At 33.9% G+C, this 21,514-nt stretch overlaps 1 protein-coding gene across 3 annotated transcripts in view; it reads right to left on the bottom strand.

Annotated features, from left to right (window-relative positions):
- Window positions 1-21,514, bottom strand: part of Cadm2 (cell adhesion molecule 2) — a 916,009-nt gene that overhangs the window by 90,252 nt on the left and 804,243 nt on the right. For all 3 annotated transcript variants that reach the window (XM_040750595.1, XM_005082055.4, XM_040750596.1), the window contains one exon: window positions 14,664-14,754. In XM_040750595.1, the coding sequence (XP_040606529.1) occupies window positions 14,664-14,754 (91 nt within the window). The remainder of the gene's footprint in view (window positions 1-14,663; window positions 14,755-21,514) is intronic.

Genomic DNA, 21,514 nt, shown 5'->3' with positions numbered 1-21,514 from the left:
GAATTTTGGAATACCTTGTATAATCTTATGTATGCATATCCTTAGCAACATTGAAAATGGTAAAATATATCAAATGAAATTAATAATTTTGTCAGAACAAAAATAGTAAAGTTTTTCAACTTTGCACTATGTCATAGAAAATATTAATTCTTATTAATAAAACAATAAAAATAACATGTATAATTACTATTTGAAGATACTAACTTTTGTAGTTCTCAAAGGAAGCACTTATAATAACACATCCATGCTTTCTTGATGTTTAACATGAGATTGGCAAATACAGAGATATAGTTACCCATACATCCAAAATTAATATCTCAAATGGAAATTGTGATAATGGCATTTTAATGGGTTAATATGTTTTCAATTACCTCTTAAGCATATGGTTCTATAAATCCATAATTCAATTTAGACGTGTATTATAAAATTGTACAGAAACAAAACTCTAAAGAATATATTGAATTTTAAGTGCTATCTGTATTTAATCTTTATTTTCTTAAACAAAATACCTTCTTTCTAGTAAATGAACTAAAAATAAAATGGTAAAAAAAGGACAAAGAAAAGAAAAACAAAATAAAGCAACCTTTGCATCTGTGGGGACTGGGTGAGTCTGTGATTGAAGTTAGTATTCTTTTAAACTAAATTCTTCAGGCATACAGGATCCCACTCAGGGAGTTAAGTCTTCAAAGTGATAAAGGTGTTCACATCATTAGATGCAATTTTAATGAGATGAGGGTTAGAGTTCATGTACAGATTATAAATAGCTTGCACTTGTTCCTAACTAAGTCTAAAATGTTTGACCCAATGTTGAGTGGTTTGGAATGCCTTGATGCAGTTTGTGTTTCATCTTAATATAGAGGCCACTAGGCTTTTCCTAGTTGGAACCTACAAATGATTGTGTTTCTTGCGCCAGATGAATAACAATCTTCCCTCTTCTCAGGAAGGCAAAGAGGATCATTTTAAAAGAAGTTACAGCCTATAGTTTTTTTGTGTGATTTTTGTAAGGCTATTACTTAGGCAAATTTGTAGATTCTCTTCCTGAAAAATGTTATTAGTAAAGCAAATGACCAATATATAGTAAGTAGACACAAAGCTGGATATGAATTTAAAATGAACAAAACAACAACAAAATTTCCTTAGTCTCTTGTGGTGATATATTGTTTATGATCTAATAAAGCTTCCCTAAAGATCAGAATGCAAAGCTAGCCACAGCCGTATCCAGGCAGTGGTGGCACACACCTTTAATCCTAGCAATCACACTAGTTAACCATAGGGGCTGGGCAGTGGTGATGTATACCTTTATTTTTTTATTTTTTATAAAATGTTATTTAAGTTTTTACACATTACTCCCAGCTGCCTCTACCTCCCCTCCTCCCCCTGCTCCACCAACCCTCCCAACCCTCCACTCCCCAGGGAGGGTAAGGCCTTCCATGGGGGATTGTTAAAGTCTGTCATATGCAATATGGTTACAAAAGAGTAAGGGTCAGACATCAGGAGTAACAGGAGAGAGAGCAGGAGAACTGAGATGTCATGGACCAACTCTACAGTGAGAATGTTAACGTAGTCAGTACAGAATGTCCCCCTTTATATTACAAGATGATTAGAGGTTTGCAACTACCAATACAAGCTAAAACTTCATTTTGCTTTTGTCTATCAAATCTATAAACTTATAAATACGTTTTTATAAGGTAGTATACTAAGGAATTTTATAGCCGATTCTTCTGGTACAGTAAGTCATGGAAATGAGAGTTGAAACCAAAGATTTTCCTGAATTCTTTTTCATATCTTAAGGACTTAGAGAAAGAGATTATAACCTGTAAAACTTTTTTAAAAAGTTAGCTCACAGTTTTCTTTATGAAAGTATTTCTTTTGAGATTATAATTTAGCTATGATATTTCATTTCCTTTATTCCCTCCAAATCATTTTATATATTCCTCCCCATTCTCCTTCAAATTTATGGCCATTTCTGAATAATTACTGCCAATACATATGTGTATCTATAAACATATGTATTTCTGAATATAACCTGTTAGGTCTGTATAACATTGCTGGTAAATGAACTTGATGTCTATAACTATCCGGGAGCCTTCATCCTGTGACTGATGGAAGCAGAGGCAAACACACAACTAATCACTGAACTGAACCCAAGGAACCCAGTGACAGAGAGAGAGGAGTGATGAGCAAATTGGCAAAGAATGGGCTGGCAAAACCAGCAGAGACAGCTTATCTGAACAGGGGAGAGTTCTTGGACCCCAGACCGACAGTGGGGAGGCCAGCATGGGACTGATCCGGACCCCCCAAATGTGAGTGTCAGCGAGAAGTCCTGGGCAACCTATGGGGCCCTGAGCTGTGGATCAGTGTCTATCCCTGGTATACAAACAGTCTTCGTGTGCCTATAGCACAAAGAGGGATGCTCTCTCAGCGTGGACTCTTAGGGGAGTGCCTGGACCCTACCCAGAGTGAAATGACAGACTCTGATATCCCCTATGTGGAAGGATTTGGCAATAGGGTGGGAGGGTGGGGGGGAAGGGGAGTGTGGGAGGAGGGGAGGGAGAGGGAACTGGGATTGACATGTAAAACAAGTTATTTAAAATTAAAATAAAAATGATTAAAAAATAATTTTATCTCTCAAAAATATATTTTCAGGGCCCATGGTTTAACATTGGACAATTGACAGTTGTGTCCCTGGGGAAAGACTGTCTCCTCCACACCCAGTTTTTCTCAGTTCCTGTGATTTTTTTTTATGGGGATGAAGCCCTGGAGTGATTTTCCTTGTCCAGTTTGGCATGTCCACTGGTATCATTGTCATGCAACTCAAATTTTGTCAGCCTTTATGGCTGTGCCATCTCCACTGTATAAATCTGACTAGAGATTTATAGTGCTGTTCACAAATCATTATTTAGAAATTAATGTTAGTAGGAGTTGTTATCACTATCTTTGACTGCCAATTTATTTGTTATGTTAGCACAGATTAGAATTCATATTAGATTGCTAGTGTCTATTCAGTTCAGTCTGTCGAATATTCTGGGAAATTTCAGTTGCAACAATCCTTCTAATCCTTCCAAATACATTGAAGTCATTTCATTTCTAATCTGCATGTAGTAGGGAAAGGAAACTTTTCTTGGACTTCACAATTATTTGCCTCTTCTTTATTCATATGTTTTAGGAATAGAATAAAACAAATCAATAATTAATTTAGCTGCACAATAGTGAGTTCCATGATTCAGACTGTTCAACAAAAACTTCCTTCTGCTGATTTTATACTTGGTTAGGAACAAAAGAAATCCAAAAGTTGGAACACTGTTCAGGTTGAGCCTCTTCCAAAGTTCTCAAATCCTTCTCTAGGATCCATAATTGTTCCATCACAATAACATATATGTTGAGATCTAACACTAAAATTCTTATGAAATTTAAACATTTTTGTACATGAAAAGTATTCAATGCAATAACATTCAAGTAAGCATCAAAAGAAAGAAGAGAGGAATTTATCAATAATTATGCTCAGTATTTCCTTGATGACAAAGCAAAACTTTCAATACTCTTCTGTTTTATTAACATGTAATCATGTGACATGCCCAATGACTTCATTTCTGTTTAGAAATTCCATAGTCAATAGATTTGATTGACTATTTTAATTATCAAAGCAGTGTTTTAAGTTACAATTCCTCCTTCACCCTCCCTGGGGAATACAGGGAGGATTGAGTAGGGAGCTGGGGGTGGCTGGAGGTAGGGGAGGAGGGGAGGGAGAGGGATCTGGGATTGACATGTGAAGCAAGCTTGTTTCCAATTTAAAAAAATTAAACAACGCTACAATTCCTATTTATTATCTATAATATTCCCATGGGATATTTAAAAAGTTAGTATGATTTTCAGAAACATTTGATTTCATTTTATGAATTGAGCAAAGCCTTTTAGATTACAAAATCATAGTTGTGGGAAAATATCTTCACTCATGTTGTTAAATTTTAGAGAAACTCTAATGAATATGAAAAGTAAATGAATTGTAAATCAGTTTGAAATTGGTAAATGTAGAAAAAATTAATTTTACTGTGTTCAAAAGAGAAAGATCCCAGAAGACTTTTAACCAAGTATTTTCTGACTACATAACAAAATTGTTTCTCAAACTAAAGTCCAAATTTGAATTGACAAGGACAAAATGGAGATAGGGAGAAGAGGGAAGTGGGGAGACAGAACACACTGAGAATAGAGATAACAAAAGAAGAGGTTGCTTCATATTTTAAAAATTGAAAATCCAATGAAAAACTGTTCAAAAAGAAAAGTGTCCTTTATATCCTGAAACTTCTTTAAAGAATCATTTTGTTATTTTTGTTGTTTGAAATTAAAGATGTTGTGGAGCAGAATAAACAAAATGGATTACCTCAAGACTATTTCTCACACTGATCATCTTAGATGAAAATCATCCAAAGCCACTTGTTGATATTTGAAGGATATGTTTCTCATACAATTTGCAATTTTATTCTACATACATACAAATTATTATCAAATATTGTTCTGTATATTTGGAGTAAAACTCAAGGTTCATTTTTCCAGACTCAATTGCTGTCTTATTTAATAGTAAAATCATACTTTCCATGTCATTCTTTATTTTGTTGTGTTTATATTATAGGGGAAGACGTTTACAGGTATACACATGTGTGCAAATGTTTGTAAGAACCTGTGGTCAACTTCAGACGTGCTCTCTCCTGAGCTGGACAATCTTTAAAAACTTTCAATTATAGATGTTATTGTTGCTGCTAATGTTGTTGATGATGTTGGTGGCATTGCGGTCATGTGTACATGATGCAGACAGCACAAGTAGGGTAGGTTGAGTGCCATGGCAAGCATGTCAACATCAGAAAACAACTTCCTGATGCTGATCCTTTTTTTCTACATTTGCATGGATTCCAGATATAAGTGGCAAGCACCTTTTTCACAGAGCCATGACATAACTTCTACCTTATTTTTTTTTTTTGAGATACGTTCTGCGCTAATCAAGAGTTTGCCAATTACCTAGGTTGGGAATCTTGTAATCACCAAAATCTTTATGTCTCTACTTCCCAAGTCTTGAGAAGCTATACACACACAAGTGGATTTTTCCTCTGTCCTCTAGCCATATGTTCAAGCTGCCCTGCCCCATCAAAATTCTCTTTAAGATGCATAGAAATCTTTGAGAGTAGGGAATAACAAAATTTGACTCTTATTATGATATGTATGTCAAGTATTTTTTCAACTTATAATATTTTAAAGTCAGTTCTTTATTTTGGAATTTTTAGTGTGACTGAAGAGAAAAAGAAAAAAGCTTGAAAGAATCAGACAGGTAAAGTATATACTTAAATAATATTGCCTCAAATTATGTATTTTCCATTGCTTTCCTTTAGGTAGGAACAGGCTGCAAAAAGTGAGATCATGCCTCAAAATTGAAATAATAAAATAAAATAAAATTTTGGTTGTGTGCCCAAAAGGTCTACTGATTCTTTGCTTGGTTTTTCTTTTTTTTTTTTTTTTTGAAAATCAGTCTTCTATTTCAACCACTCCTGAATTCTCCTACAGCACAAACCTCTTACACATTTATGCTGGCTTCAGTAAGACTATGTCACTTTTCTGTCCTTGCTGACCAGAGTGTAATTTGGAATTTTTACATCTGAACCACTATTTTATGAAAGTGAATTTCTATTCGTTCTGTCTATAGTTGATACTCTCACTATAGATAGCTTCTTTTTGAAAAGCCAGCAATGAAGTTTCCCACTTAAAAATCACCATTAGTGTTCATATATGACAGAGATACAGACTTGATAAATCAGTCATAAGTGAAGTCAGGTAGAAGTGCAAAGTTCAAGCCTGTGTACCCCCTCAATTTTATTCACTCTCATACAGACATATCTCCAAAGACATATTGAATATTAGAGCATCAAGTAGAAGGAATTCCATTACAATAATGCTCATATTTAGCTGGGGTAATAAAATCAACATTAGGCTTATTATATTGAAAATTTATGTAGTAAATAAGATACAGATTTATTTTCTGATTAATCTCATCATATGCTACATGGGTCTTATCTTCTAAGATACTTTTTGTCTCTCAGTTCAATGCCTTATGCTGAAATGGGAAATAACCTATATACTAGAGACAAGTACCCCTTAGAAGGATTGATCATAATGGCATTATTTTGGCGTGACTAACAAATCCCAGACAACTTTTCACTGATAATGTGATAGTTTCTGGTGGTTATTTTAAAGTACTGAGATATCAAGCAACTATGCTTTATATCTAACAAATTCATGCCACACCAAACAGAAGACTATCCCTAGAAAAGATAAGTATCTATGATGCTGAATGAGAAACATAATTTTGTGCTGAAGTTCAAAATATTCAATTTGGGAAAGATGCATAAACTAATTTCTTAGAAGTTTCAGATGAAGGAAAAACAATTACTCAGGATTTATTTACATTTAACATTTCTTTTACTTGATATTCATAGGATATTAATTTCTAATTAAAAGTCAACAAATCTTGAGTAAATATTCATCCTTTCATACAACAATATTATCATCTGTGTCCTTCCATTAAGCATAAAATCTTGGATATGCTTACCAATGATCATTCTTACAAAAGGAGTTTTCTTATTGTTTTAAAAACATCATAAACTCTTTCAGTTTTCCTCTGGAATATTTCCCAATGTTGTTTTATGGATAAAAATGTATGTTTTTGAATTTCTCAAACTATGCCTGTTTCTCAAGCTGTGTAGAGTGTAAGCACAATCTGATACCAGAAAAGGTACCTCAACCATATGAATGGACCCTGAGTTTGAAAGTCAATCAGTATACAGTTAGGTTGAAATGATAGAGTTGTTTCCCTTAAAGAGTTAGGTTCATTGTTTCTACTACTACAAAGTAGAGCTAATTAAATTTGTCCATCTGCCTTCATGCTAATCAATGCCCATTATAAAACTTATTTTCTTCCATGTCTTGCTTCTTGTCTAATATTAAAACGGATGGTCTTGAAGAAATAATTAGGTATAACTCATTTGTATCGTGGCTAGGAATTAAATGTTTTATGTAAGGCTGAAGATAACTGAATCTGAAACTTAAACTTTCAAAGTATATTTTAATCATTTCAATGAAATTCTTCTCAAAGGATTATACTTTTCCTGCATTATTAAATGGAATATTCTTAATGGTACTCTTTTTTCCCTGGAGCTAAAAACTTAGAATATTTTTATAATGTGTTAAAATGACTAAAATTTAACATGTTCATTTCCAGAGTGACCCAACACTGTGAATGATTTCTCATATCTTTCCCAATTTACCACATGGATTATTCTATTACTACATATCAGAATTTCTATAGTAATGTTAAGGTAAATATTAAAAATTGTGTAACCTACAGATAAAATGTTTAATACACTGATCTTCAAATTCTTTAAGTTATATTTTCATTGAAAAAATACTTTGCAACCTATTTACTAAGAAAAACTAGCATTACTAGTGCATTTATATTTTCATTACATAACCTCCCAAATCCTCCCATATTTACAATATCCTTCCTTTTCTATTATTTTCTGGTTTTAAGTTTATAAATAAGGATCGAGTAAGTTGATTTGATGATATAGTAATGAGTCACAAAATGCAATTTGAAAACCTTTTCTAACATAAAGCAATGCTCCTGAATCTGTCACTTCATTGAAAACCAGCTCATCTTCTGTGAGATCATGCCACTGTTCAGCTTTTGCTTGCACTTTGCAGTGGTGATATACTCTGCTGACCATGAGTCAAGGTCATTGAAGCTCTACTCTCCTGTCTTTAAAAATATTCTTTCTGTCTCATTTCTTTCTTTTGTACTTCAAGCATTCAGATATCTCTGGCACTCTGAATTTGGAAGAGTTGTTTGCTTAGGCACTCATAAATCACTAAGTGATTCTGTCTATTATATTGAAATCATTTGTAAATGTTCATATTTCTAATTCTTGAAATGTTATTTACCATTTAATTGTTTTCTTGACTTTAAACATTAAAATAGCTGTTTTTTTGGAATTGAGTTTTTGTGTGATATGTAATACATATAAAAATCAAGATTCAAGCCAGAAATTTTGTTTTACATGTTTTCATTAAATATAGTTCTTTCTAGAATTCAAAAACTCTTTCCCATCATTTACTAAACTACCTAATCTCTATAGAGATTTTGAGTTAATTATGCTTATATATATTTGTTCCCTTAATATACTTAAGGAAATACAATAGTCAAAATATATAACAGACAGTGAATTATAAACTTATTTGGCAATTATCTAGGGATATTAGCTTCAAATGTCTGACAGAGATTATAGGAATCAGGCAGAGAGAAAAATACTATTCAGTAGAACTTTTTAAAGAACAAATGAGGGTCTTCTTTAGTGAATAGTTTTAATGATTCCTGTTTTCTTAACTGTGCTAATAAGAGTAAGAATAAGAGTGATTTGTGTTTCTCATATCTTTCCCAATTTACCACATGGATTATTCTATTACTACATATCAGAATTTCTATAGTAATGTTAAGGTAAAGATTAAAAATTGTGTAACCTACAGTTAATATATTCACACATGACAGATACTTTAAATACAGGAGACAAAGTTTCACTTCCTGAAAGTCTCACCCATGAATATGTGGGTCCCTTTTTCAATGTCTTAAATATTGAGATACACTCTGATTTGGATTTCCAGTGAAGCATTTATATGATCTCTCAAAATAATTGGCTTTTTTTGCAAGAAAACTGCATTTCTGGAAAATGTTCAAGAAGTGCATATTCTCTGTGAATCTATAACCATGGTTTTGCAGACTGTGATGGGACTTTCACAAGACACTGGGACATTTAACTGAAAATGATTGAATGCCCAGTACAGCACAGATGTCCAGTCTAAACAACAGCCGTGGAGATTACCGAGAGTCATCTTCATGTTTTACAAACAAAACCAAAATATTCAGCCTAATTTCCAAGATAACCACTTGTATGCTTCCAGAGAGTGAATGTGTGATTAAATTTTGAAGCCATGAGATGGGAGCAAAGGACCATATGGGCTTCAGCAAAGTAAGGACAGAATTTGTCTATATCTTTATTATGGAAATTTGGAACTAATTTTGCAGTTATTATACCTTTGAAAGCACCTTAGGAATAAAGTGACTGTTTGGTTTTTAAATTTGAGTTAATTATGATAATTTCATAATACTCTAGATTCCAAATCAATGGTAAATATCTAAGCATAATGTGACTTTTATTATTTAAATTTTTCCTATAGGAATTTTTATATGATAGATTACCTATTTTATCTTCCATTTACTTCAGAGTTATAGTATACATAATATTTGTTAAGAAATATAGACTAGTGATTAATGCTTTCTTTAGAATTTCTGCTTTTTCTCTAGGCTTTTTGGCATTCCATTTTTTATTGTATTGTTAATAACAGTTAGGTATATGTACAAGCTGCATGTATACCTATACATTTGTATATCTCTATATCTCTATATCAACACATAAAAGTATCTATCATTTATCTATATTTTATATCTTAGATATCAGAGTTGAGTTGACATTACTGATTTATAACTATTTACATTTGGGCTAATAGTTTAGAAATACTCTCTTATCCCTGTCGATTTTCTGCAAGAGAACTGAGAATAGTAAACGAACAAGACAACACAGCCCTCAGTGTTGTTTACTATATGTTGTAATCTCGATTCTACTATTAACCAGAGCTTGTCATGTATCCTCTACAAGACAAACGCTTTTTACTACAAAACAAGAACTATAGAGTATGGTAACTCTTATCACAAGGTAGTTGTATGATTTATCTGTGACAACTAAGCATGAGAAAGTTGGAGCGATGTCTTAGCAGTTAAGAGCATGTACTGTAGTTGAACTCCCAGCACCTACTTCCAGCATCTCACAGCTACCTCTAATCTCCAGGCAGATCCAAAACCTCTGAACTCCATACACACCAACGCTAATGTTCATATACCCATACAATACGTATAATACAAATGTTTTTAAATTAATGAATTAAAAAACAAATGAGAAAATTTGGTGATAAGGGACAAAACAACCTTTTATTTTTCACAGACCTTGGATTCATAACAACCTATTGGACATGCCATCATATAAGTTTGGGTTTTATAAAACCATACAAAGGTTTTTATTTTTTTTAAACTTGCTTGCTGTGCAAATTTGTTAACTGATAACTTTTCATTCATTCCTAGTAATAGTACCTGTAAGAGCACCTATGGAACCAGTCTTCACAGTTCTTTCAAGTTTTCTAAAATATTTTTTGTTAACTGCTTGAGTATTTGTGAAGGAGCTATTTCCATGGATTCAAATTTGCCAATCATCAGTTTCTCATTATTTTACATTTTGCCTTTAAAAAGTCTCTTGCCTCTGCATTTTCTGTATATGAATATTATTTATTATTATTATTATTATTATTATTATTATTAGAGCCCTAATAATCATGAGAACCCTAAAAAATTTTAGGGGAATTTATTATTGGTTCATTTCTATATTGATTTGTTTGTCTCATAGATGCTTTTTAAAATTCATGAACCACTATGCTAGAGTGTGGTTATTCTGGCCAAAATCTTGTATTTGAGATACTTGGAAGAATCTATGATCTTAACACATTTTCTGAACTTATTAGAGCAGCTTATTGGTAATTGAATACTGGATATGTTTTATACTTCTGAGTAAAAATCTTGGTGAGGTAATTTGTACCTATTCCCTTTACCAAATTACACTTTATAGTCATACTAGTCATTATTTGTTAAAACACTACTTTGTGGGAGGCATTACATATATATTATCTTCAATCCTTACATAATTTGTCTGTTAGATACATATTACATAACTTTAGAGATTGAAAAGTACTCAAGAGTAAGAGATAAGCTGGTGTAGAAGGACAGACTGTATTGCCACATAGTTTGGCAACATTCCTCAATTAGATACTGATGTCAGGCATGGAAAATGCTGCATTTCTCACATCTTGTGGGAGTGCAGTAGTATATATGAATTTTCTGTACCTTCTGCTCAACTTATCTATGAATCTAAAATTGTTCTAAAATCAAACTTTGTTAAATTATAAAAGCAAAGTAATCCAAATGGTGAAGAATCTTACTCTAGACCTACCGCTGCGGATATCCATAGATAATACAACTCAGGTTCAAGCTTTGGGTTTTACTTTTACACCACCACAAAAACTATACCCCAGAACACTGTACCACAGACATCTAATACTAACACTGATATGGTGGTTAACTAGAAATAGTTCTGATTAGTAGGAGAAATACAAATGTTGGCTAATTACATTTCATGCATTAGATAGAATGATTTAAAATTGCTGGGATAATAGACTCATACTGCTATATCAATATCATATCTTCCCCAATTTCGTGAACAATATTTCACTCTGGATGATAACTTGCCTTCATTAACTCCTGGTTTGTTTTGCAATTTAGTTTCACTAATTGGATTGTGTAACAATTGGCAAATGATTTGTGATTTGTGCTTGTAAGAGGAACCTGCATTTTAGGAGCTGACTGGTATAAAGCTGTTTTGCCTTAACTTTTGTGTCTTTTGAAGAAAAATTTTATTCTGTCCATGAGGAAATACAATTGTATGCATTGTATCAATTCTTCTCTATATTTTTGATCATATCCAAACTTTGTATGTAATTGTTCCTTTCCAACACCTCACTACTTGCTGGGTGGCATGTGATCTGTCTTTCTAAAGATTAAAGTCTTACATTTACATAGAATAGGATGTTCATTTCTCTGCAATTATGCATGCTAGATTTCTGCCAAGAACAAGAGAAGAATCATAATTACTAGAAGGTAAAATAGCAACTACAATGCAAACATTGTGCTGTATATACAAAAAATTCATCAGATCCTGTAATTATTTACTTCTTATAGAAAATACCAAATGCATACTTATTCCACTGAAATAAATACATCATTGTTTTCTTTTTTTAAAGAAGTAAAATCATAATGTGTTAAACATTGGGTTAAAATGGATGATGATTCACTTGTCACAGCATGCAGGGGCAACCCTACATCTTCTAAGGTCATGACTTCAATGTAATATAAAGGGTATTTTCTTCTCCCACTTTTATAAATGGAGAATGTGTCACATAAAAGCTGTCTGGGAATTCAGCCAAAGACAGAAGAGGGTTGCAGAAACTCTGGGGACTTGAAAGAAAAAGTAACTGGCATTAGCTTGGTCCTCATTTTAGACAAAAATTAAAACAATAGACATGTACAGTAATCTCTCTTTTAAGCAAAGGATAGAAGGCCTCTATAGAAGTGTCAAGTGGAACAATTTGGTACTGGCCCAAGTTATGCAGCTGTTCTACAGGAAAATGGCAAAAGGCTCCCGTCCAAAGCAGGCAAATAAGGCATGATTGTTCATAAACAGTCACTGGGGCCCTCACATTTAGAACAAGGAAAACAACATTAGCATTCTGGAGGACAGGTTACAAACATGAGTCTCTCTGCAACTTGAACCATGCTACAGTTTCATGATTTATACCAAAGATGGTGTGATTTTAACAGAAATGATACACCTCATGATGAATTGCTCATTTTTTGAGACAACATATGTTGGTCAAACTTGTGTTTTAAAAGAATAAGTAAAGATTTGGACATAATTTAAGAATGCTGTTCAGGTCATCTATAAGATGAAAATATACTTATTATTTGTTACATGTTTCCGATCCCCACTGGCTCATTAGAAGTGGATCAGGTAAAAAGGAAAGCGAATAGAAATGAACTGTCATGGGAAACAATTGAATGCTGTGCCAATAGTGTTGCCTCTCAGTGATGCCAAAATAACAAAGTGGGAACCAGGTGCAATAGCTGCAAAGTAATGGAGCGGAACTTTGGTGGTGATTACCAGAACAAATGACACAATTTCAGACTGCCCAGTGGGTACATGGGATGCCACACTCCTTATGTAGGCTCCCACTCTTTGAAATAAGTCTTGAAATATGGGCAGTCTCTTTATCAGGCTTTAATTTATTCTTTATTATGAAACTGTTTTAAATGTTTTTACTGTCCCTTTTCTGGTTTTTATGTCTAATCTTCTGGAGTGACTAATTTTCCAATTAGTGATTCTATGATTTCCCCAGAGATGAATTTCCTGATTAAACGTCTTGCATTTGCTCTCTGGTCTCTGTATAAGGAAGGCCATTCTCTCCAAGAACATGAAGAGTTCCTTCTGGGAAAGACCAAATGGTTTCCTGACAGTCTCGTGCTGTCTGCCTCATCTGACATTTTTGGGGAATATAGTATGAGCTACGAAGAGATACATGTTCAATTCTCTTTAAAGAAGTTAGTACCTTTAATTATTGGATATGATATTTTAAAATGGGGGGGGAGTGGGTGGATTTCAAGAAGACTGAGAATAAGAAAGAAGTCTAAACCAAAGAAGGAATTGTGGAAGTTGACTATATTTTTAATGGTAATGTCCTGGGAGTTCATAGAACAAAACAAAGAAACACTGGTAATAAGGCAATAATACAGGAGATTAAATAAAAAAGTTATTTGTAAAATGATAATAGCATATTCATTATAACATTGGGACCAATAAGGCTAAATGGAAAATATGAGTTTTTAAATCCATTATTGATCTATGAATATTCAAAGATACTTCATGATATTGGGGTATTTAAAAACAATATTGTCATAAATTCTTGCTGCAAATGTCAATTAAGTAGGATTTTGGCAAGTACCAGAAAAAAAAGCTTAACTAGACTAGGATGACAACTGTCACTTATCCAGAACTGGATCATTTCTCTCTCTGAAAAACTAGGGCTTCCACTCCAATTCTGAAATCACCATGAGCCTCAATCTTGAATTTCATAGCAAATATGGTCAACAGAAGCAGAAATTTAGATTCAGATGCTGAAGTAACAGATAGTAAGTAAAAGATGCTAGGCTTTGGGCAGGACTGAAGAATAAGTCCTGCCTCACCAATCTTAAACCTTTGTGAGTAAGAATTTCTTAGATTAATTTTTCTTTCCAGTAACACAAACACTCTTTTCTGTTTTACTGTTTGCAAGGTGCCATTCGTCAGCATCCTTCGAGAACAATTAGTCAGGATCTTCTGAGAAAGATACAGTTTTTCCAATGTCAAACATTCCAAGACTTTGTGTTGTTTCATAAAACATGAGAGTATTGTTCTTTGGAGTCATCCTTAATGCAAGCGTAAGTATTACACATATAAGCTTATTTCTATATAATTGAAGCCAAGAGGTTGACTTGCTGAATCATAACTGAAGGAAATGATGCATAATTCTTAAAATAACAATCCCAGAATTTTCAAAATGTATTATTCCTCTAAAAAAATGTCTCTACTATTTTGAAAGGAGAGATGGTCTGGTGTACGATATCGGACAGACTATTGCATTCCATTGGAGCAAAGTTGCCCTCATTCATTAGGTCATTTGATCATGTACCTTGTATTTGTATTCTAAATTCATACACATTCATTTTAGAGAAATCTGACACAGAAAAGAGTAAACAAAATGGAGCCTGTTCTATTGTTTGACAAGAAAAGGTTAAAATGCAGATCATCTACAGTTTCCCTGCCATTAAACACTGAAATAAGAAAGAGTGAAAATTTCCCATTCATTAAATCACTTACAGTGGTTTTCCTTTAGATTCACAGGTCAAAGTTAATGCTTGTCCTTCCTGTGGAAAAGGAGTCGATGGTATAATCTTAACTGATGGTGTATCTAGAAAAAAAGGAATAAAAATGGTCATTAAAGACACATGAAGAAATACTTTTTAATTGTAACACCCATGTTCACCATCTCTTTTTTCATATATATATATGTATATATATATGTGTGTGTGTATATGTGTGTGTGTGTCTGTGTGTATGAGACTACAACTTTCCAATCTATGTAACTTAACAAAAAATATCTGAATATCTTGGGGTACCTTTGAAATTTGAATTTAAATGTTACATTGCAAAAAAAATAATGGTGCAGATGAATATCAAGTATTTCACATAATTGTTTCTTCAACTATTTATAGATTGCTATGAATACTATTATTGTGGACTGAATGCATTCATGTACATTTGAATAACAACACTTTCATTGTCACAGGACTACCAGGGACTCACAATAAGGAACCCCAAATGAACTCCAGATAAACTACAGTCTCAGAAGCATTTTGCAGAATGCTATTGAAGAGGCAGCCCTGCAGCTCTGAGCTCATGCTGCTTTCTTTAAAGTACAGTGGACAAAGCACATCAAATAGCTACTTATAATAGTCCTGAAAGGTAACATTTGGTTTCCTCTGCAATGACATAATTGTTAAAAAGAAGTAGTAATTGTTTCTGTTTAATAAAATCAACCTTGTGGAAGAGATAGATTCAAGCAAATTCTAGGACACCCACATTTATAAATCACATGACACATGATATCTTGTAATCAGCAGGAAAGTACGTATTTCATAGAGGAAATGGAAAATAACGTATAAAGAGTAGAGGGCCAGTATAAGCACAAGGATTTTTTTATAGCCTGATTAGAACTATGTGGCCTACCTCTTTCCCTTTATCTCTATATACTGTGCAATAAACACAATAGATCTGACCTCTCAGACTGTCATTTACTTCCTCCCCTTAGGCTTGGTGGAAGAATGGAACTCATCTGACATCATATTAGTGCACTGGTTTGGAAACAAGCACAAGCAGCATTAATCAATTCTGAAATATTTAAGTTAGTTATCTTCCTTAAAGACACAGTATTGAAATTTCTCTAATACAAAAAAATCAAACTATAATTATGTACCTGTTCTTTTTTCCAATATATTTTTATTTAAATTAGAAACATGTTTGCTTCACATGTCAGTCCCAGCTGCCTCTCTCACCCCACCTCCCTTGCCCCTCCACCAGACTCCCCAGCCCCCTACCCAATCCCCACACCATTCCCCAGGGAGGGTTAGGCCCTCCATTGGGGATCTCCAGAATCTGTTATTTCATCTGGGGCATGGCATAGGTCCTCCCCCATGGGTCCAGGCTGAGATAGCATCCCTCCATGTGTAATGGGCTCCCAAAGTCCATTCATATGCTATGGTAAGCACTGATCTACTACCCAAGGCCCCAGAGATTGCTGAGGGCTTCTCACTGACACCACATTCAGGGGGTCTGGATCAGTCCCATGCTGGCCTCTCAGCCATCAGTCTGGGGTCCAAGAGCTTCCACTTGTCAGGTCAGCTGTCTTTGTGGATTTCACCAGCATGGACTTGATCCCGTTGCTCATCGCTCCTCCCTCTGTTTCACTGAGTTCCAGGAGTTCAGTTCAGTGTTTAGCTGTGGGTATCTGCCTCTGCTTCCATCAGTTGTACCTGATCTTATGTGTTGAAATTGTTTGTGTTTCAAATATATTCTTTCTTAAGCCTATAAACAGGACAATACATATGAAATAACCAAAAATAGAAGACAGATTTAGGGGAAGATAGATACTGATAATCTCAGTATATGAGAGGCGAAGACAAGCATAGAGCTGGTTCAAGGCCAGCATGAAGTATAACAGGGCTGGGAATGTATATCAGTATTGGAACAATTACCTAGCATATTACAAGACTATGGATTCAGTTTCTGTCATCATGCGAAAAGTATATATAGTAAAAAGAATAATCTGGTTACAAATACACTTCCTATGTGTAATAGTGGTAAATTATAATACTATAAAATGACCCTAGAAGAACCATTAATTTGAAAAGTATGCAAAATTCATTATACTTCTTAAATAATGTAAGAAATTTAAACATAATTTATTAATTTTTCATTAAAAAGACATTTATGGAGTAATTGGTTGACTGAGACTATAATGTATTTCAGTCACTAAACAGAGAAATGTTGATAATTATGTAGGATCTTATATGGGAACCAGGATGATTCTAGTCACTTGAGGCTGATCCTCTTTTGACCTTCAGTCTATAAATGCAGCACCATCTTTGTAAGAGAAAAATCCATTTCCAGTGGAGAGGATGGATGGCAGTCTACAGAAAAGTACAATTCTGGGAAGTAATTATCACTTGTCTGTCTGTGACAGTAATTTTGTGTTTCAGTTTGAGCATACCCTAAGGTGTCTACTGAATTTGGTCTAGTAGTATTCAAGAAATTTCTGTGACAATAATTTAGTATTAGATTAGCATTAACATTGAAAGATTTTGAAGTAGAGCAAAAAGGAACATTGGCCTTTAGACAATTGCACCCTGACTGAAGACTAACTAGTCAATGATTCTCTAGTCTGTAAATTATACATTCACTCTGTGTTTTTGGACACATCAAATTCAATGATTTCAGGGACAATTCTCTAAAATGAATCTCCTTTTACTTTTATATTTAACTAATTCTGATTTTCCAGGTGTCTCAAATCTGTACAGTGAATCAAGAAGTCCTGCTGGTTGCCTCAGTTTTCCCAGTCTGTTTTTCTGTGTGTTTATAAGACCAAAGTTTGTTGGCATTTCATTTTGTTTAGTCTTTCAATCTCGTTACTCTTGTAGTCTATATTGGATGTTGTCTCTTCTTTCTCTGATGATGCCTTCTGTCTGCTGCTTTTTTTTTCTAACGACTATGTGCTTTGGGCTTTTATTTTTGTTTGTTATGCACTTACAGAAACATATTCATTCAAACTGAAAGTACAGAGATCAAGGGTCATTCTCAGAGCCACACAAAACAATGGGTAAAGCACAACATATTTGTAGGGTATCTGACAATTCAACAGAGACAACTACCTCAATAAGAGTAAGTTCATGGAACCCAGACTGATAGCTGGGAAACTAGCATAGGACTGTTTCAGACCCCCTAAACATTGATGTCAGTTTGGAGGTCTAGTAAATCTATGGGACCTCTGTTAGTGGATCATTATTTATCTCTAATACACAAATGGATTTTGGGAGCCCAGTCCACATACAGGAATATTCTCACAGCCTAGACACAGGGAGGGTCTGCTCCAAATGATGTGACAGACTTTGAAGATCCCCATGGAAGGCCTCCCCTTCCCTGGGGAGCAGAAAGAGGATGAGATATGGTGTTACTATGGGGATAGGAGAGGAGGCGGCGGGGGGGGTAGGGAACTGGTATTGACATATATGACAAGCTTGCTTCTAATTTCAATTAAAAAAGGAAGACAAGAAGTTGAAAGAGAAAAAAGTTTGGTTGAGTATTGTTTCTGGGACCAAGTGGAAAGGCAGGGGTACCATTTTTCTGAGACTTATGTCCTATTCAGAATGCAATACATATTTTTAAAACAATATTCCTTTGGATATAACTGAAACTGTGCGAATATGTTGGGAAACTTTCCCCCTTGTATCGTATTTCTATTTTTATTTGAAAAACTCTGGGGTTCATTCATGAAGAATCGCAGTGTTAACATAGAATGATACAAAGGTCATGCATTTTAAAATAAAAAATAAAGTTGTGTTAACTTGTGAAGTCAGGATATATTTTGTTCTATTTAATCTATGGATAAAAATCAAAGTGAAACACTGATTTAGTAGAAAGGATTTTCTGTATTTTTAACAAAGATTTTACAGAATAGCTTTTATGAAATTACTCTGAAACCACATAATGGGCAACCTTAAAGCACAGCCTTTGAAACATTTGATGTTAGTAGTTCAACAACGTCTGTCCATTACTGACAGATTTACAGGTTAACAAGTGGACTATTTGAATAAAATACTTTGCCTATGAAATCCTTCCTATTCCTTCTGTAGTTAAAAAATATAATCTTGACTTTATATTGACTTTATATACCAATAAGCTTCTCCCTTTTGGGATATCTCGTTTAATCTAAAAACAAACACTGTAATAAACCAGTTTTCTTATTGCATCATAGATTATATTAAGGATTGGCACTTGTAGCAATGCTATGTCTTTTATTCTGTGTCATTTACTGTTCTATGAAATTAACTGGTTATCCTTTCAGTTGAGTTAAGAAGCAGCTTAAAGTGTGCTTTGGCACTGTGTTATAGGCATGTTCTATAGCCTACCTGTTGATGTTGATGAATTGTGCACATATATTCTGTGTCTCTCACTTGCTAACTTTCTTGTTGACTGCTTTCATATCATTATTTTTTGACGGAGGAAAACAGTCTTTTAAACAATTCTCCCTTTTGCATTTATTACAAGAGATCTTCCTCTGAGACATTAATTGAAAGGTTTATTTTTATTTCATGTGCATGTATGTGCATCATATGTATGCATGTGTGTGCAGCACATGTGTATGGAACCTCTGGAACTGTCATAGCCACTGTATGACAACAAAAAGAAGTATATTTGATAATATGATTGAGGCCGCTGGAAACCATTGATGAACATTTTCTGGAAAAAAAAGGATACTCCAGAATAGCATTCTAGGATCCTACATATCCAAAGCATTTGTCAGTCTGGTAATTGGGATATTCTTCAAGATACAGTAAGAAATGATCTTACATTTTTAAGTGAGTGTTAAGCTTCGAACCAAGATTCAGAATGCCATGCTTGTAATTTGGCAAAAAATAAGTGGACTAAGGAGACCTTAGGAACAACAGACTTTTACCATGGAGCTGAGTCGAGAGGAAGGTCTGAAGGAGAAGCAAAGGAAATCAGTTGAAGTAGAGGACAATGAGTGCATCAATATTTTATTCCTTACAATTCAACCTCTTTACAATTTTAAACTCTGCAGCACATTATTTTAAGTACATTTGTCAAAATACCGTTTTTGAAAATGGTATTTCATGGTTTGTATTCTTTTAATTTTCCTAGAAGGTCTACCAAAAAACAAAGCCAAATTTAATTTTAAAAATAGGTTTAAACTATACTATCTTGCACTGACACTAATATTACCCCCTTTTAAAAATCTATTATGCATTACAATATAATGCTTTTGCTATGCTTTCTATAGTATGCAAAAATGCTGTTGCATCAGCATCCTAAGATTACCTGCACCATTAACTTATCAATTATGCACCCTGCCATGATTAAAAGAAGCAATAACAGAATTAGGAGAGGAAAGCACTATGACATCTTCAAGAGCAGTGCTGCTTAATATATATGTGGTTATTTAAATTTAATGTCAATCAGTTAAAATTGCATTCTAAGTGCAACTTCTAGTTAGAAGATGCTCATCCCAGTTGCTGAGCAGTCACATCAATAGCTGGCTGGTGACTCCTACTTGAACATAAACACGACACATTGTCACCATGAGAGTACTTGAGCAAGAGTGACATCAATTATCCCTCTCACTTGTCCCTGACTTCTTCAGAGTGTGGATGTGTTTTTGTGGAGGCTTAAAGACATCTGTAACCGGGAGCACCATCTTTGCAGTTGCTTGCTTCCATATTGCTTTAGTTTATACGACATACTTTGAGGGTTCAGAATTGTTTCATGGTTGCTCATGAAATAAAAACAGTGAGGAAGACTACAGATGGATACAAATGGCAGAAATGCAGAATCAAGTACAGAAGAAATCAGAGGATAAAGGGAAGAGACAGTCACAGGGAGTCTAATATTGCACAACCCAAATTAAAAACTAAAGTGAAGTGATCATAGAATATGTGTGAAATGGAAGAGAGAAAATATTGAGGGTCAAAGGACTAATCGGGGCTTTGGAAGGGGTTTAGGTTGGTTGGTTGCATACATGTTAACCAAAACCAATGGGTAGTAAGTTAACTGAAATATAAAACTTAAAATAAGGTTGTTTTTGCTTGTTTGTTTGTTAGTTTTTCAAGACAGGGTCTCATTGTGTATCTCTGGCTGTCCTGGAACTCACTTTGTAGAGGAGGCATGCCTCAAACTCACAGAGATCATCCTGCCTCTCCCTCCAAAATGCTGGGTTTAAAGGTGCCTGCTCCCACAGGCTGGCCCATCCCAGATTTTCAGCCACTTTTAATTCATTAAAATTTTTATTAACTGAAAAATACATTATTTTCTGTGTCTTCTATAATATGCATGCATTCTACAATTTTGATATTAATTTTTCTTCTTTGTATGTTCAATTTCTAAACTTACAATAATTTAAAATTTTTTGAGCAACCTGTAATGCAAGCATCTGCTATTCTAAGTCTCTGTAAAACCCTTGTTTTTTCGCCCTTCAGAACAGCAATTTGAAAGTGATAACATTTTAGGACTGGGTTTGAAGCCCTTTTGTAGAACACTTGCTTCTCATATTCTGGGTTCCAGTTATAGCACAAGAAGCAAAACTGAATACAATATGCTTTCATTAGAATAAAACACTTTAAAGGGTATCATTTTACTTTTAAAGAATAATTTCTAATTTTTGAAACTGAGAATTCATACAGATAGTTGGAGAGATATGTAAGTTGACAGCAAAAAATAAAAGTATATTATGATCAATAGCACAAAATATAATGATAATTTGAATAATCTCATTTAGAAAGAGTAAAAAACTACTTCATATTTCAATTACTTTGAATATGTTGAGATTAAAATACAATATAGAACATGTCTATCATTTATGTGGGAAAAGCAATTGCTCA

This window comes from Mesocricetus auratus, unplaced genomic scaffold (genome assembly GCF_017639785.1).
Source record: "Mesocricetus auratus isolate SY011 unplaced genomic scaffold, BCM_Maur_2.0 Super-Scaffold_100008, whole genome shotgun sequence".
Classification (NCBI taxonomy): Eukaryota; Metazoa; Chordata; class Mammalia; order Rodentia; family Cricetidae; genus Mesocricetus; species Mesocricetus auratus.
This window is presented reverse-complemented; position numbering and strand designations above follow the sequence as displayed.